At 42.4% G+C, this 17505-nt stretch overlaps 1 protein-coding gene across 2 annotated transcripts in view; it reads right to left on the reverse strand.

Moving 5' to 3' along the window:
• CACNA2D3 (calcium voltage-gated channel auxiliary subunit alpha2delta 3) overlaps window positions 1-17505 on the reverse strand; it is an 853665-nt gene that overhangs the window by 269677 nt on the left and 566483 nt on the right. For both annotated transcript variants that reach the window (XM_081073057.1, XM_081073056.1), the window contains exon 13: window positions 14042-14175. In XM_081073057.1, the coding sequence (XP_080929183.1) occupies window positions 14042-14175 (134 nt within the window). The remainder of the gene's footprint in view (window positions 1-14041; window positions 14176-17505) is intronic.

Consider the following 17505-nt stretch of genomic DNA (forward strand, 5'->3'; position numbering starts at 1 on the left):
CATGTTGCAAAATTTACGGTTTCCTATCTTGGGTTGTCAACACTATGGGGAACATGATTCAAGACAAGTCAAGCTCCTGGGTCTTCACAGCTCAAAGCAGGCACCATGAGTTTTTCAAAATTCAGTAGAAGCAGTATAACTCAGGCATGTGGGAACCCAAGGACACTGCTAATCACACAGCAGGCATTTGAAAGACTTTGGCACTCCACAAAGCAATCTGGGGGGCTTGATCCTCCTCAGAGCTCATGCACATATGTCAGATCTACCCAAGGGCAACATTGCATCAGAGGACAGACCTCACACCAGGCAGGCAACCTACGTTTGCATCCTATTTGTTCCACTAAGTGTCCCATCTCCTTGGGCAAATTCCTCTATTTCCCTATGACGCAGCTTCCTCTGTGAAATGGAGACAATAGGACCTACCTGGCAGGGGTGCGAGGCACTGAGCACAGGGCCTGGGTGCATTTAACTGTCCCATACTGGTGGCTCCAGCATCCCAATCATTCTTACTGTGCTGCTCAAATGAGGCCTGGCCTGCAGCATCTTTGGGAAGATGCTTCTGAAAAGCACCATTCGTTCTCATAGCCCAGCTTTCCCTCACAAGCTTCTTGGTTCACACCTGCCGGCCACCGCACTAGATTAGCAGGGGCAAAGCAGATTCTAGTACTGTGATTACTTCTGACTCTAGTTGTTTCTAAATGACACGGCCAGAAAGACTTCTGAGAGAACAGGGGGCCATGATAGCAGTAGACTGATTTTTGTTTTTTCTTTTTCATTCCCAAGCATGGAATGGAGCTTCCAGGCAGGACAAGCTGGACACACGACTCAGGGTAGGGTGCACAGCTGCAAGGACTGATGTGACTTGGGGATGCCTTCCCGCTGGGAAAGAGAATACACGTACCAGCCTCTTTATCCCCTTTCTCCTGAGACTGTAAGAATTTAGCAAGTACAAAAAAAAAAAAAAGGGAAGGCATAATTAATTCCACAAGGCTCTATGCATAGAACAATAAGTAATAATGTTATTCTGAATTTCTAGATAATAATGATTAGCATTTATAGAGGACTATGTGCCTAGCATGGTGCTAATCAATATTACCTTTTTAAATATTCACAACTCTATGAGATCAGCAATATCATTATTACCATTTTGCAAAGAATAAACCTTGATTGTATCTAGTATATAATGCTGTGATGTGGCATGTAGCACACTTCATACATGTTGTGATAGGAATGTGTGTGCTCATTTTCACTGTATCTCAGAAGCAGTCAATTGACCTAATCAGGGATATACATTCTGGCTAATATTTAAGTAATAGGTGACATGCGCTACAACTATTTATCTCTGACCAACACAAGAGGTTTTGGCAATTACCATAATGGACATTAGAGATGATTTCTTATTGGTCAATTGGAGGTGTCTACTCTGTGTGGACTGGTCCAACGAATTACAGAGTCCCTCCCTGCCTTTCCCTGTGTGAAGCCACAAAAGAACTTGGGGAGCTCAGTGGCCCCTATCTTTAGGAATAGTGTCACAGGCCTGAATGTCAAACCACTTTGTCTTCAGCTGCTGACTCGGGCTTCTCAGTCACCTGACTCCAAGTAGAACGTTAACTGACTCCTGTAACCAATGCCTTCCTTCTGATGCAAGATGTCATCAGAACCGTTAAAATGATGGAGAGCTGGGGCTTCCTTAAGATTTCACAACAGTTAGTTGGCTTTTGTGAATGCTGGTAATAAATGTTTGTATGGATGGCAGAATTTGTCTGAGATTTTGTTTTCACCATAGCCTGGTAACAAGATTCTGAGGGAGAGAATGTAAAGCCTTCACTACTCAATGCTGCAGGCTATCATGAACTACCAAAACTAATCTAATAATTTAAAATTACCTAACTGGCTTGGATTGTTCATTACAGGGACTCAAACTGTATTTCCTAAAAATGAAAGCTATGAGTCCTTCGTGCCCAGCACAGGGACCGACCTTCAGCTTGGTAGGGTCTGATCAATGAACTAGGTACCTGTTCCTCTGGTTTCACAAGTGTCCCCAGAACAATGATGGCCAAAGAGTAAACCCTCCTGTGTGCTGACAGCTAGAGAGAGAGGCAATCCAGCTGGATAAGTAGGCCATGAAGTCCACACACTCGGTCTCCTACTTCATTCCGAGGCTGGATTATCATCGCAAGAGAAATGGGAAACGGACAAACTTGATCTGGATTCCATGAAGTCTGGGGAAATCAACAGACCTTACAAAAATGTATGGTTCTGCCAACCCAGCAAAGGGCTGCTGTGAACCTATGTACTGTGGCCAACACACAGCCCTCCATGTGTTTCTGCATTCCCAGCCGCCGATTTTCTTTTCCAAGTTTGTTCTTGCCTTGCATTCAGTGGTACTTGGTTGAAAATCTGTTCTTAATAATATTAATAGTCAAAAATTAAGATTATTTTAACCTTTAAATAACTTATGTTTAACAAAACCACATTATTTTCTAAGTAAAAAGATCCACACATTTTAATAACAAAAGAGAGTCAGTAATCTCACTCTAAAAGGAGAGCTTTTTCAATACAATACAGTTTTGTTACATATGTATTGTCATGCAGTGACCAATATTTCTTAACTTGAGAATTCCATGCTTTTACATAACAGTAAACTAAATAAGAAGCAGATTGTCTAGGGCTAGGATGGTCAACAGCTGCCAAAAATCTATGATCCCCCCCCCTCTTATTCCCTTAGTATTCTGTTGCAAAAATTATATTGAAACAATAACTCATTAAGGATTTCTCAGTATCTTCTTCAGAAAACACACTACCATTCTATCATATCAGACTTTCTGGGAATTTTCCTTTCCAGTCTGGCCCAGAGTAATTAACTTGGCTTGAATAAGGACGGTAATTAAAAGCAGACAGCATTTGTATTTTGATGGAGAATTGAGTGCTAATGCTAAAGAAGCTCCATGGACCTGAATATTTTTCCTGGCCTCTCCCAATATCAAGTTTCTTTGGAGTCCACCTAAATTATGATGATGCCCTACCAAAAAATCACATTCCACTCTTCATCCATAAACCGTATCTTTAGCAAGAAAACCACTGTTAGGAACTTTTCCATCAGACCTAAGTAATGTAGTATAAACAATGTGCCTTAAGCAATCAACCCTTTGCCCAACATACTGCTTTTAACAACATGCACAGAAAGGGAGCATTACAGAACTGTGGTTCACCCCCGAAAGTTCCCTGTTCTTCCATCTAAAATCAGTAACTCTCAATGAGTAGATGAAGTTGGCATTCATCAAAACCAGTTGCTTCAGACCTGAACTTGACCATTCAGATAGATTTTTCAAAAGGAAGGACAAATATGACATTTGCATTTTGGGGAAAATATTTTAAACTCCATCTTGGAACCACCATTCACTTTGTAGTCAATATTCTTAATGATTTTTTTTTTCCTAATTCTTGGTGCCTCATTGTGTCTTTTCAGGAGAAGTATAGCACTGACTGGAAACAACAAACCAGTGAATAGTAAAAGTAAATTGGTGGTATGACTAAGAACAAGTCACTTAGCCTCTCCGTGTAGCTACTGAGTATGTAGTACTATGTGCCAGGCACAGTACTGGGTCATAGGGATCCAATACAGAGTTGCTCCAATCCTTCCATTATTTTGGGGAAGACAGACAAAAAAGAATTTTTCAAGAGAAAAAAAAAATCAAAGGACTTCATTGAAATAATTATAAATTATTACAACTTCTGTGAAGAAAAGGGATAGGGATCTGAGGTGGAAAGTCAATGGGTGCATGAGGAATAACATTCCAGCTGCAACTTGGAGAATGGGAAAGAGTCTCTGCTTCTGGACAGGAGCAGAGTGGAAGCGCCATGTTTCCCGTTCAGAAGGAGAAGCATGTTCCAAAGCCTGGAGGAGGGAGACAATTTGGGGATGTTAAAGCAACACAAAGGGAAACAGCATGGCTGATGTTTCGAGAATGAGGGGAGAGTGGCCAGTGACCCTGGAGCTCTGTTGACCATGGTAAGACACTTGGAGACAATGTATAGGGAAACACACTGAAAGCCAGGAAATGAAAAACAAATGTAAGCAGTTATTTTTAAAGATTCTGAAATTGCCCAGTGTATGCCCAAGAATCAGATTCCGACAACGTCAATACCATTTACAAAATTCTTGTATTTTAACAGTAGGTAAGTTTTGTAGCATGAAATTGTATATGGCAAAAGCACCATCAATTTTATCTTAACCAGGACATAGTGGATATTAAACCGTGTTTGCCATTCAGAACTCCATTATCCTAGCTCCTCAAAGCATGCACACATGAATTCAGACCCCTTTGATGTAAGTGGCAAATGCTTCCTTGGATTGGCGGTGGTGGTTGCCTGAGAGAGAATCCCAGTGATGTGGTCAAAATGAATCCACTGACCATGTGTATAACAAAGAGGGCCTTGACCAAGTTTGCAGCAGACTCACTGAAATGTTGGCGATGGTGCCATTCTCACCTGACGTCTACGAAACATAGATACTTTGAGATGCTCTCTGACCTGGAGATATCTAATCTATGAGATTCCTACAGCCCAGTATTGCTATGTGCGCAACCCTGAACTCAGGATCAGAGTGAACAGGACATCGTGCCTCTCCACAAAGTGTTTATAGTTCAGTTGGATACAAAATATGGAATTTTTTTATATAGGACAAGAAGTTCCAGGATGGTGCTAAATGCTTTGGAAGCATATCATGAGAACCCCACTCTAGATCAGGAGGGTAGGGGGGGATCAGAGGGGATCAGGCAGGGCTTCCCAGAGGAGACAGTGATGAAACTGAGCACGAGGGATAATAAGCCCTGAGGCTTCCAGATGGGGTAGGAGGAAGTGACTGGTTCTTGCAGAGAGAACACGTGCAGTGGTTTTAGGTACTGGAGCATATCAGGGGTCGTTCTTGAGACTGGATTTGTGAGTAGGGGAAGGCTGGGTGGTCGCACTGAATGGGGAAAGGAAAGACTGAGGGTAAACAGGGATCACGTTACCGACTGATTCAAATGCTTAAACTTTAGGTACTCCGGGAAGATTTTGAGCCAATGGTGATCCTACCTGCATTTTTAGATCCTCGGACTAATTGGTTGACAAAGAAAATAGCTCAACCATTTGTGAAACCCTTTCAAACTGGGCCTTGAAATGCTTTACAAAGCAGACAGAAAGTCATCTAATTTGGTCTCATGATGGCCTTGTCCTTGTAAGGTGTGAGGGCAGTCCTGCCCATGGGTCTCTTCTACTGGACGAACTGATGACCACACAGTGCATTTGACACCTGTCTTCCTCAAAGGATGGATTCTTCCCATGCAAAGAAATGCTCTTTAACAGGGAGCAAAGGGAAAGAGAAACAGGCTGGGATGGTACTCAGCTCTTGCTTCATCTCAGCCCCTCCTTTAATTTGATCACTTCAGAAGAGAAATCAATGACTAGAGTGTTGAATAGTTGTTTCCAAAAATTGGCAGAGATGTTGATGTTTCAGATTTTTTCATTAAATATAATGGAAATTGATTTGAAAACATGTTCCTTTTGCCTGAATAAACTATTGTCTTTGCTTGTCCTTTCTGTGTTCAGAACAAGAGAGAATTTCCCCAGTGGAACTGGCACTGAGCATCATCAGCAGAATAAGGCTGAAGGAGATTTTGACTCCTGTATCTCTCTCAGAAGCTGGTGTGAAAGGCCATAAAGGAATAATCTTTTAAGAGCAAGAGGAGGCAAAGGAGTGGTCCTCTGCCATTTTTAAATAGAAGCAGCATAAGAGCACAAGTCAGGTGAAATATTCTTACCTACAATATCTGTAAGCCATAGCTGCACAGACAGACAACACAGTTATCATTGGCACAGTAATCCTTATGGAATAAGAGCAAAAGAATTAAATCTTTTATGTGGAAGAAGTTCTTTCTATAGCAAGAGAAGAGCAACTAGCACCTGATATCAAACCACAGCCTGGTTCTCTAGGATTATTTTAATTATTCTTCATGTTGATAATAAGAGGAATGTGTTCATTTTAGTTTAAACCATGTCAAAGTGTGAGAATCAGCTCTGAGAATCTAAATTGCCTAAATATCTGGGCTGTGAAAGTGGACAAAGCAGTACAAAGCTGGTTGTGATGTCCAAAATACCTCGCTCAGCTCTCAGAAAGCACAAGAGAGAGGGGTTCCTACCACCCATGAGGCAGGATGTTGGGTGGAGGAAAGGTAGGGTCAGAGACGTGGGAGGCAGGGAGAGGATTGGGGGGACACTTGTTGGAGCAATTGGGGCTAAAAGGAAGCCATGAGCCTGGGGCTCAGAGAAGAAGAAAGAGGACATATTCCTGAGAGTTGATATTAGATCCCAGCTGGAGATACAATTTACAGAAGCCTTAGATAGAAAAAAGTCTAGAAATGCCAACTCCTTCAGACTCCAGCCATTTCCTTCTACCCATACTTTTTTCTTACATAATCTATTATCACATCTGCCCTGGCTGATGTGCTTTTATCATATGACCTGTGTCACCTGACCCTTCCCCAGCCACAGCTGATTGGTTAAGGGGCAGACATCTGACCTCAATGGAAGGAACCATGGGCTAGAGCAAGTTCTGTATTTGCTCAGACATGAACTCAGATACACAAATACTGAGTTAATCTCTACTTGCTTTGAACGGGGATGTCATATAAAATAGAGTTGGAGGGGTCCATGTTTCACCCCTCAGTGAGGGGAGACAAGAGAACTAGTTCACAGAGAATATACAAAATACAGCTGACGTGAGGTGGCAAACACAGGCAAAAGGCCGTGTGGCTCCAAAACGAAAGAACAAAGGAAGCGATTGTTTGCTCAAGATGATTTCCTATTCTCTTGATGATTCTTGCCTCTGCTGAGGCTGCTCCTATATCCATCTAATAAGTTTCTCCTAGCGTGAGTGGGTTCTCCGCCTAGAGCCAATGTTTTCTAAGAAGTGATTAAAGTATGGTCAGTCAACTTTTGATTATCTACAGTAAAGAAGAGAAATAAGGCAGAAATATTATGAAATATTAGTAGTATCATTATAAGAACCCTTCCAGTTTAGTTTTCTAATACAACCACAGACACAGCCTGCCCATCCCCATAACCATCTTCCCTAACTAGACCCAGACCAGTACCTTGTTGTAAACTCAGGGCACAACAGATCATCTATAGCAGAAAATCCCACTTTGCCATTCTCAGAGGTTGACTCAATGATTACTCAGGATCCTACCCAGGCTCTGCAATGCCAGGAAGGAGCATAAAAAAGTGCTTCAGATTCTCCCTTATGCTCTGTACTTTCACCCCGATATCTACCAGAGCAGCTCTGCCTCTTTACATTTTATACATGAAGGGTCCATGGAAACATTTGACTAGATAAAGAGTGCCATTGGTTAAAAAATGGTACCAAAATGAGTACCATACTGATGGGATACATGATCTTTGCCTTGGATTATTTTGAGTTCTACAAACAAGTGCTACGGAGGACTTTGTAACTTCTCAGTGCTCCCAGTATCCATTTTCTTTGAGACTGGTTTCTTCCCTACTCTGAGATTCGGGATATCAATTAGTAGCTCCATCTAACTTCTCAGTATGGGGTTCTGACCCAAACAGGCCTATCATAGACTTGAAATAGATATCATAAGAGTAAAGGAGAAATCAAGGACTACAAAGATAATGAAATCTAATGGATGGTAGAGGCCATCGTTACTACCCTATAGAGAGAAACTGCCTGGGAATTAGCTTAGTAAGAATCAAGGGATAAGTCTAAATAACATAGAATTGAACCCTAAATCTAGTCATGCCTCAAGACAAAACTATATAGATGTCTTGGTTCCAAGAGTCAACAAATTCCTTTTTGACCTTGGCTAGAGTTGGGTGCTGTCACTTACTAACAAAGAATGCTGAATAATCTATCATGCTAAATGATTATTTAGACTTAATGGTCTTATCCCTTTCTATAAGGTTTTAAATCTATTTCTAGAGGCTTTCCTTTCATTATAGACAATTGTAAATTATTATGCCACAATAGCAGAAACAATCATAAATCTAAAAATCTGAAAAAAATCACTTGAAATCTAACTTTCATTTTTAGCCTTAAGCTTTTCTACTAGTTGACTGTCATCCACACAGAGTGTTAATATATCTTCCCTGAAGATAATAATTTTATACTTTTGATTCATAGTTTTGTAACACTAACTCAAAGAAAAGAAGGTTAAGCTTAGGGGGAAAAAAAAACAGAAATCTAGACTCAAAGGGAAGAAAAACATATTTAGATGAATATAAATGGTACCAGCAATCAAGAATGCACTCGTTTTTTAACATCACCATCTCGTGGCAAAATAAAATTTAAAAAAATAATACTTATAATTATAATAGTAATCTGTTTCAATGGAAATCAAGTACTATAATATTTATAGTCTGTGCCAGAGTTAAAATGACTGCAGGGCCAGAAGTGAAGTGTCACAGCATGCCCCACATGTTTTTAACACGGTTTCTAAAGGCTCTGGAGGCTATTAAATTTAATGAACCCATCTGCTATGAAATAGAGGTCCCATCGTAATCAGTTTCCTCCATGCCATGTAATGCAGATGGCATTCTCAGTTCCGCAACCCAGCAGGATGGTTTATGTTTCTCTTTATGTGTGTCTTTTTGTTTTGACGATTTGAACTTCTTTGATATGCAGTGGTGTCTTGGGAAAATACTGTAAATTTGGTTTCCAAGCCCCAACAACTTCCTTATGATGGCTTGGACCCCCTGAGTAATTGCTTCTAGGCAGTAAGATGTTGTAGCTTAAAGCAATCACCCAAATGACTCCTAAATGGCCTAGGTGCCATTCCTAGATGGGAAACTGAAACAAATGTGTAATTTATCAAATGCAAAGCATTTTCTCCAAGTTGGACTTAGTGGGAGGTAAGGATGAGGGACACAGGTCCAATTTGCAAATGCAACTAAATGGGTTTGAAAGTTCCTACAAATTGCAGACTGAAGAGCATTACCAGCAAAGGGGAGGGCCAGGAGGCCTTGGTAATGAATTCTCATTATTTTAAATGGTCACATTCCCACTGATTCTAAAAGATTTTTTTTGTTTCCCTTCCGTGTGTCACTGTGGTCTCTGCAGACTCCCCTGGAGGGGTCGATCAGGATGGGGGTGCTTCCTCAGTTTAATGCAGGTTCTGCCCTGCACAGCAAGTTGGGTAGCATTCCCAAGATGATTAGGATCCAACTGGAAAGCACCAGCCGTTTGCTTACAAAATGGAACAAATTCCATTGCTAAAGATTTTTCGCTCTGCACCTAAGAGATAATGACTGCATGACTAGTATTCAGATAAGAAGCCCATGAATTTCAGAATTTTGGTGTTTGCTGTTTTATCAATTAATACATGAGATCTTATTTGATTAAACATAATTAATGTTGTTAACATTAATTCATTTATTTGGGCTTCACTAAGAAAGCAAATTGAATAGAACAGCCAGGCAGGAGACAGAATATTTAATCAGCCTGGTAGTATCAGGCAGGGAGGATGGGCCCTGAAAGCAAAGTTTTGTCAGTCTCCTTTCTACAACACCAGGCGTGGTTAGATGGAATCCTTGACTCTCATGTGTAAGAATCCAAACTCCGCTTATGCTCACACACTTTTGTCTTGAGCTTGTTCAGACCCAGAACTGTAGGAATCAATGCATAATGAATAAAAAGGGAAAGCACTGTACTTGCAGGTTACCTTAAGCTACTCATTTAAGTATTAAATCAATTACATAATTATATTTGTTGCTGCTGGGTTGTAAGCCATAGTAACTGGTGAGTCAAGTAAACAGAAATCCTTTCGCCTTAACCACCAAATAATTAAGGAGAAAGAAGACTTTTAAGGCCATATTAAGTAAACTTGTAGGATCAAGTGTCCAAATTTCCTAGATAATCAACGAATACCTATTTTCTTAGTATTTTATAGAAATGATGTAAATCAGCAGGGTCAGAAGTTATGTGATTCCTAAAGAAATCAAAGCCAATTTCCGACTGCAATGTCACAAAGAGAACCAGGTCCCTTGAGACATCAGCGGTGAGCAGACACGGCTACCCTGAGACTTTCTCTTGACAGAGTTTGCAGAAGGAGGCACTGGTTGTTTTTCCCGCTGGCATTATCTTTCCCTCTGAGACCACAGAAGGACAGAGGCTGCTGTAGTCGGCAGGATTCTAAAATGGCTCCCGAGATTTCTGCCTCCACAAGTACAGGTCCCTTAAACCTCCTCCCTTGGAGTATGAGTATGATGGGATATCACTCCCATGATTAGTGACTATCATTGAACTTTAAGTTAATTAAAAGAGAGATTACCCTGGGTGGGCCTGACCTACTCAAAGAAGCCTTTAAAGGGAGGTAAAGCATCAGAGAGGTGAACCCTTGGTGGCCTGGAAGAAAGCAAACAGCATTGTATGAACTGCCTATAGTGGCCATGTAATAAAGAATTGTGGGTTATAAGAGCTGAGAACAATCTCCAGTGGATGACAAGCAAGAAAACGGGAACCTCAGTCTAACAACTGCAAGAGACTGAATTCTGCCAATAATCTGAATGAGCTTGGAAGAGGCCCCTAAGCTGCAGATGAGAACTGTAGTGCAGCCAACACTTAATTGCAGCCTTGTAAAACCCTCAGCTGAGGGTCCAGCTAGTTTGTGCCCAAACTCCTGACCCATGGGAACCATACATTTATGTTGTTTTAAGCAGATAAGTTTTTGGTCATCCGTTTTGTGGAAATAGAAAATGATTACGGGTGTCCCAGTGATGCTGACCTATGTCATAAAGAGTTGGCAGTTCTAGCTAGGAATAGCAACTGCCCTCATACCAGTTGGTGGCCCTCTTCTCTGTGTCTGGGGAGGTCATTCTCCTTCATGGAGCACAGGGCTCCCACAGGCTACCAAGTGGCAATAAGACAATAACCAGAAACTAACCTGGCCACCAGATTTACTGCATCAACCTAGGATGAAGCAAACCAAGGTAAACTATGAGAGAGAGAGAGAGAGAGAGAGAGAGAGAGAGAGAGAGAGAGAGAGAGAGAGAGAGAGAGAGAAAGGGAGGGAGGGAGGGAGGAAGAAAAATTAAGTGTCAATTTCCTTGAATGAAGGAAAGACTTTTCCTCCCAAGTCTTTTATGATTGCTTTGCCCACGCTTAACACATTGCAATTTTTTTTAGCAACTTTCTTTACAGCCTTTCCAAGGCATTCCTTTACATAGTCACAGAAGTAACAACTTTCTTTTCCCACTCATAATTCATTGGTTGAAATAATCTTTAACTAATTTATACAATTATGATAAAATTACAACTGGCATCAATAGATTGGGGAATGAAGAGGATTGGTTTCTAGTAAGCCTGCAACTCAACTGGGGGAACAATTGTGTGTATGATTCTTGTGCCAACATGGCCTTCCAGACCAAACGTCCAGTGTGCTGTTCCAAAGCAGAGAGAGGGCACTGAGTCCATTAAGTGCAGTCAGTTAAGAGGGCTCCTACTATGTTTCCCTTTCCTTGGGCAAGGCAGCCATTTTTACACCTCAGTAAGGCTGGGAGGGACCCTCCTTGGTTGGTGCCTGCAGCACAGCAAGCAGTCTTCCTTAGGGACACGGACCCTAGGCACCAACAGCAGACATTAGTGCCTGGCCCACAACACGTAATTGCAGCAAAAGTAATTCCAAAAGATTAAAGTGTATCTTTAGGGGAAGAGTGCTTTCAAAGTACTCGTCATTCTTAAGTCTCAAATTCTATTATCAGAATGGTACAAGCCATACTTAGTTACCATGACGTTTCTTTGAGACCCAGCTCCCAATGCTAAGTGCTTCTGAGTTTGGTTTTTCATCATTGCAAGCTCAATTGGGACTGTCCTCGAGGTGTTGGGACAGTCATGAGCTTGCAATAATCTTCTGGGTGATTCCAAATTTGGTGGGTTCATCTTAGAATTTAGACTCTGCAGAAGTTTGGTATACAAATCCTATTTTGTTTTCCCCTAAATGACAGGGTGTGTTTTTTTGTTTGTTTGTTTGTTTTTGTTTTGTGTTTTTTGTCTTGGCAGAATCCAGGCCCAGATAAGGAGTTTGAAGAGACTATTGCTTCCTGGTCCAAGAAGCGCTTATTGGAACAGCTCTCCTCACTGACCTGGCCCACAAAAGAGGAAGAGATTCTCCAGTGTCCTCACAGGCCCAATAGGTTTCTCAATACCACTAAGATGAGAAGGAATCCTCCAAACATTCTACTAGGGGATTTATTTATCAGGGCTATTCGCAAAGCTACAACAGAAGCTAGGAAAGCACAGAGGTGATGCTGAGCATTTCAGCAACAGGCATATTGGGGGTGGGGGAGAGTGTTAATTTTATGCATGTCAAAGGGTTCTTGATGAGGTGGAATAAATGAGCTGTTATCTTGGTATACCATTTTACTCAATAATGAGCCATTTAAAACATCATGTTATTTTAAGGTAAGTAAAGGTGATTATGGCACAGAATGAAGATTTCATGTAAATACTTAAGATAAAGCACAAGGCTTCAAAGACATTTCCATTGCAACTGCTCATCTAGGGTTTCTCCCAGACCATTTACTTTGCCTTTCTTGTCAGAAGTTCTTTCAGGGAAAAGCTAGAGTAGCAATGGGTTCTCCCTCACGCTTATTGCCCTCCATACATAAACATAAATATAAATATGTATGTATATAATTAGTAAATCGAAAACAATTGATTTAAGTGATTAACATTATTTAAAGCCAGACATCATATTAATGCAAAGCTTTATCCTCCTCCTCCCCATGACCTCTAGGTTGCACATGCCCAGCCAGAATACGCTATCATGTGACGTGTTCTTTTCTGAAAGCAGGCCATGTTAATTTTCTTCTCATTGGTGACACTGCGTTTTCTGATGACTCACCAAGATTTTTATCTGGATTGATCCCATTGTAGATACTCTTTTCACCCCTCTCACAACTTGTCAAAAAGCTCTGAGAAAGCTCTTTGAGACCATGAAAATACTTTGCTCAAAATTTCCCCCTAGATTTCTCCTAGGGCCGGGGCACCCCTTCTTGTCCGGTTCATATTCCCACAGTCCCACTGTCTACCTGAAGGCTGAGAAGGGGCAGGCTGCTGTGATGGCCCCCAAGATGGGTTCCCCTATGTTGTTCCTGCCCTGTGTTTGCTTGTAGCTGCCAGAAATGCAACAAGAATGAGAGATCTCATGGAGAGAAAAGCTGGCCCACAGCAGCCATTGAGATCACTCTGGAGAACAGCTATGTCTGGGTTACAGTGATTAATGTGATGTTAATCCCAACAAAAACGATGGGAGAGAGGCCCTGTGGGAACATTTAAAATCAATTAAGGAAAAACGCCACTCCCATCAGACTCATTATCACTATGAAAAATCACCCTGAAAATACACAAGAAACTAGGCCATTCACTGAGCCATTGTTTGACGACTGGCAAAGCTCCTCTTTTAAAATGAGTTTAGTATCAGAATCTTTTGCTTGGAATTCAGCTTTAGAATGAGCCATGGCCAGAGTTCTCACAACGATGCGGTGCCAATATGACCACCATCTTCTCACTTGTCTATGGGGAAAAAATGCAGCTGTGGCCTTTAGCGTGACTCCTATTTGAGTTACATTTGCGCTCCAGTCACCTTCCCAAGTGGACACCTAAAGATTCATCCCCAGGACTGGGTCTCTCAGCTGGCGAGGACTGAATCTAATATGCTTATAATCATTGAATTGCTACAGTGACAGAATGTGTACACATGTGGGAAGGAAAAAACAAGGAACTAAAGAAGATGCAATCAACAAAGTGAGTTTTCTGTGCTGACCAGACACTTTCCAGAAGTGCTGGTGACAATCTCCATTATGGTTTTTCATCAACCTTGTTTGCCAAGGGGACCAGTGCAAACTCTACAACAAGGGAAAATGTCATTGAAGCCCATTACTGAGGAAGAGTGATACAATGGCTATTTTCTGGAATCACCACAGGAAAACCCGCCCATCTCAGGAGGAGCCCTCGGGCTGTCCCCCAGGGGCCCCGTGAACTCACGGTGCTGTCGATGTAAGCTTCGGTCCACACGACGTCGTGCTCCTGGTCAATCACTTTGGGCCGGCTGAGCACGTGGAGGTATTCCATGACATTTTCCTGCACATCAGCCAAGGTGGAGATCTGGGTGAAAAATCCTGCCAAGGGAGAACCCAGTTTAGTAACAGATGGGGGTGGGAGGGCAGGGCATGCACATACCATGCCTTCTTGGTCTCCAGTTAATTTCTTTCTTTTCCTTTCCTTTTTAAACAGCATTATCTCCTCTCTGCCATCACCCACTTCATGAGAATGTGTTCACGTTAGAAAAAATAGTCAAAGTAAAGGAATAAAATAAGATCAGACATAAACCCACCTCTCAGACAAAGCCCCTGTTAACCCTTTAGATAATGTCTTCCCAGATATATGTAACATACATACATACATACATACATACATACATACATACATGCATACATAAATATATACGTACATATACCTTCCTGGCAGAAATGGGAGTCCTCTCAACATGCCATTTTATAACCTTTTTTTTTCACTTTAGTGAGTTCATTTCCAATGGGAAAACTATAAACCCCCAAATTGAAAGTCTATTCCATTTTTATCATATAAAAACAATAGACATGATGAATTTTTGAGTGCTTCCTAAGGGACATGGAATTTGCTGAACACTTGATAAGCTTTGTCTCATGTATTCTTGACAACATGAGGAAGTGAGGATAACTGTACCCACTTTAAAGAGAAGATTTCTGAGCCAGACTGAAAATATGTGTTTCACCCATGTTTTCATAGGTATCAAGAAGCAAATACAGAAGGTGAACCAGGCTTGAGTCTATTAATCTCATCTTTTTGCTTTTATAAAATTTTGCCCTGTGTGTGTTTGAGGCTGAAATGCTAGCTCATGGCCTCCTGTGGTTACCAGACCTGCCTCTTGAATATGCTGGGTTAGACATGGTTTCTAAGCAACAGAAAAATTCTAATCATGCTCTTGTCTTGTGAATGTGGATGCCATTTTGATCTCCAGTTCAGGGCGCAGCTATACTCCTCCTCCATTTGGGGTCCCGTTGGTGTTGCTGTGGGTTAAGAGACATCAGAAAGGATAAATTGGGCACAGGTCTGGGTCCTCAGGAGGGTACCCTTCATTCAAATATTTATGGAAGGCTTTCTTGGTGCCCAGCACTGGAGAAGCAGAGATTAACAAGATGAGCAGAACCCCTGTCTCCTAGGGCTTGGAAGGGCTGAGTGAACAACTATAAAACAGCACAATCAACTTGACCCTACAGTGCACAGCAGGGCCAGTCAATGACTTGGCTACCCTGAGAAAGGGTCAGTACCACTGAATGCTGAAGAATGAGAACAGTGAGCTAGAGGAAGAGGGCTTAAAGAGTGTGTTCAGCAAAGCAAGGAATGTAGATAAAGGCTCAAGGTCAGAGTCCGGTCTTTTCTAGGAACTGGTAATAGCTCAGAATGGTTGGGATAAAGAGCTGGGGGAGAGAGAATACAAGTAAGGTACTACCAGATCAGAGGAAATGAGCAGGGCGATAGCACATAGGACCGTGGGAAAGAGTTTAGACTTTATCTTACAGTCATGAAAGAATTTTAAGCAGGATGGACAGTTAAGTTTCCTCCCCATGTCTTTAAATAAGGACCCTCATAACTAGTCTCATGCCAGATCCATTGCCAACAAATCAGAGAGGGTATGTATACCTCTGATGCCAGATCTGCCACAGCACTTGCTACGGTGTTTATAAAATCTCTTAAGTGTCTAAAACAGGGCTCAGGGTAAGGAAATGCCAGACTTCCTGTTGTCCAGAAAGGACCGGGACCCTCCCAGGGCATTTCCAAACAAAAACCAGCTGGTTTGAATTTGGTATGCCAACTCCAAACCAGGTTGGGACCATGTGGCTTCTGGCTTCCTGATGACAGTTCTGTACAGTGCTAATTAACATGCGCTGTCACTCCTGCCCACCCCCACCCTGCCGGCCAGGGCCAGAGCCTCGCCCATCCGAGGGGAACCAGAGCCCCAAAGGAGCAGGCTCTGAGCTCCTGTTTGAGTATGCAGCCCTGGAATGGGGCTCATGTGCACCGTGGATCTCGCTCAGAGGTCAGGTGTCACAGTCAGGGAGACCCATTGGGACACTGCTGTCACAAGACTTCCAGGTGGCCCCTCTTGGAGGCATGGTGGGAAAGACAAGTTTTAAAAAGGGTCACTGGATGAAAGGGGCATCCATAGTGATCTCTCCAAGCAAGGTGGCTGCAATCAGTGTTTGAATAAGAAAGGAAATATTTCATCTCCTCTCTAGTAGGCAAAGCTAGTAGGGCTCTGAGGGAAAGGTCTTAGAAAAACAAACATGACAAAGAGAACAAGCTGAGAGGTATTGCCATAGTGGTAAGAGGAGGAGAGAGCTCGATGATTCTGGAACATCAAGGTACATGGGTGAGTGATTCTCAGTGTAGAACAATTCCCCTTTGGGGTTCCTGTGCCCAATGTGCAATAAAGACAACATCTCTTAGGAGGAGTTCTTCTTGGCTGTCTACATTTTCTTTCTAATCCTCCAAGCCAACAGCAAAAATCCTTGGTTTGGGGTTTCTCATATAGGGCCAAGAGAAGAAAGGGAATGAACGCAGGGAGGAGGATGGGGGAGACAGGTCATTAGCATAGAGGGGAGTAGAAAGGAAAAACCACCACACATTTGGACAGGGATTGAGCTGAGATCATCCTCACTTGGCCTTGCATATCACAGTCAAAATTCTGAAAATACAAAAAGCTGGCTTCTCCCCAGAGCCACAGACCCATAGCCAACTGTACACCTGACACCTCCACAGGATGACTAACAGGATTCTCAGACTGAATTCATTGAAAGCCAACTCCTGACTTCCCTCACCAAACTCATTCCTCCCCAATGTGTCTTTCCCATCTCAGCAAATGGCACCACTCCCTGACTTAGGCCCCAAACCTAAGAACTATCCTTGATAGCCATCATTTCCTCCCCCACTGCGTCACTAATGATCCGCCATCTTCTTCTGGCCCTATCTCTAAAATCTATCTAAACTCTATTTCCTTATCTCTCCTGCTCCCAGCCCACTCCAGACTCCACTGTCTCTCCCCAAGTATAGCAACAGCCTCCCCCCAAGTCCCCCTCCTCATCATCTCGGCTCCTTATAGCAGCCAGAGGGATTGGCTGAAAGTGTAAAGCAGATCATCATGTCCCTGCATACGATCCCGAAACAGATTTTATTTAGAGTTAGAATAACATCCACGTCTTACCCTGACCTCCAAGACTTTCCTTCAGTTGCCCCCCAGCACTTACCTGAATGACCTCACCCCCTTTGGTTTTCTTACCATTGCTCTCATTGTTTCAGCTCCCTGGCCTTTCTCTTCCTCTCATACGCCAAGGTCATTCCACTCGCAGGCTTTTGCCTTTGTTGTACCCTCTGCCTGGCACACCTTTTATCTAGTTTCTCCATGGCTG

This window comes from Rhinolophus hipposideros (genome assembly GCF_964194185.1).
Source record: "Rhinolophus hipposideros genome assembly, chromosome: 14".
In the NCBI taxonomy this organism is placed as follows: Eukaryota; Metazoa; Chordata; class Mammalia; order Chiroptera; family Rhinolophidae; genus Rhinolophus; species Rhinolophus hipposideros.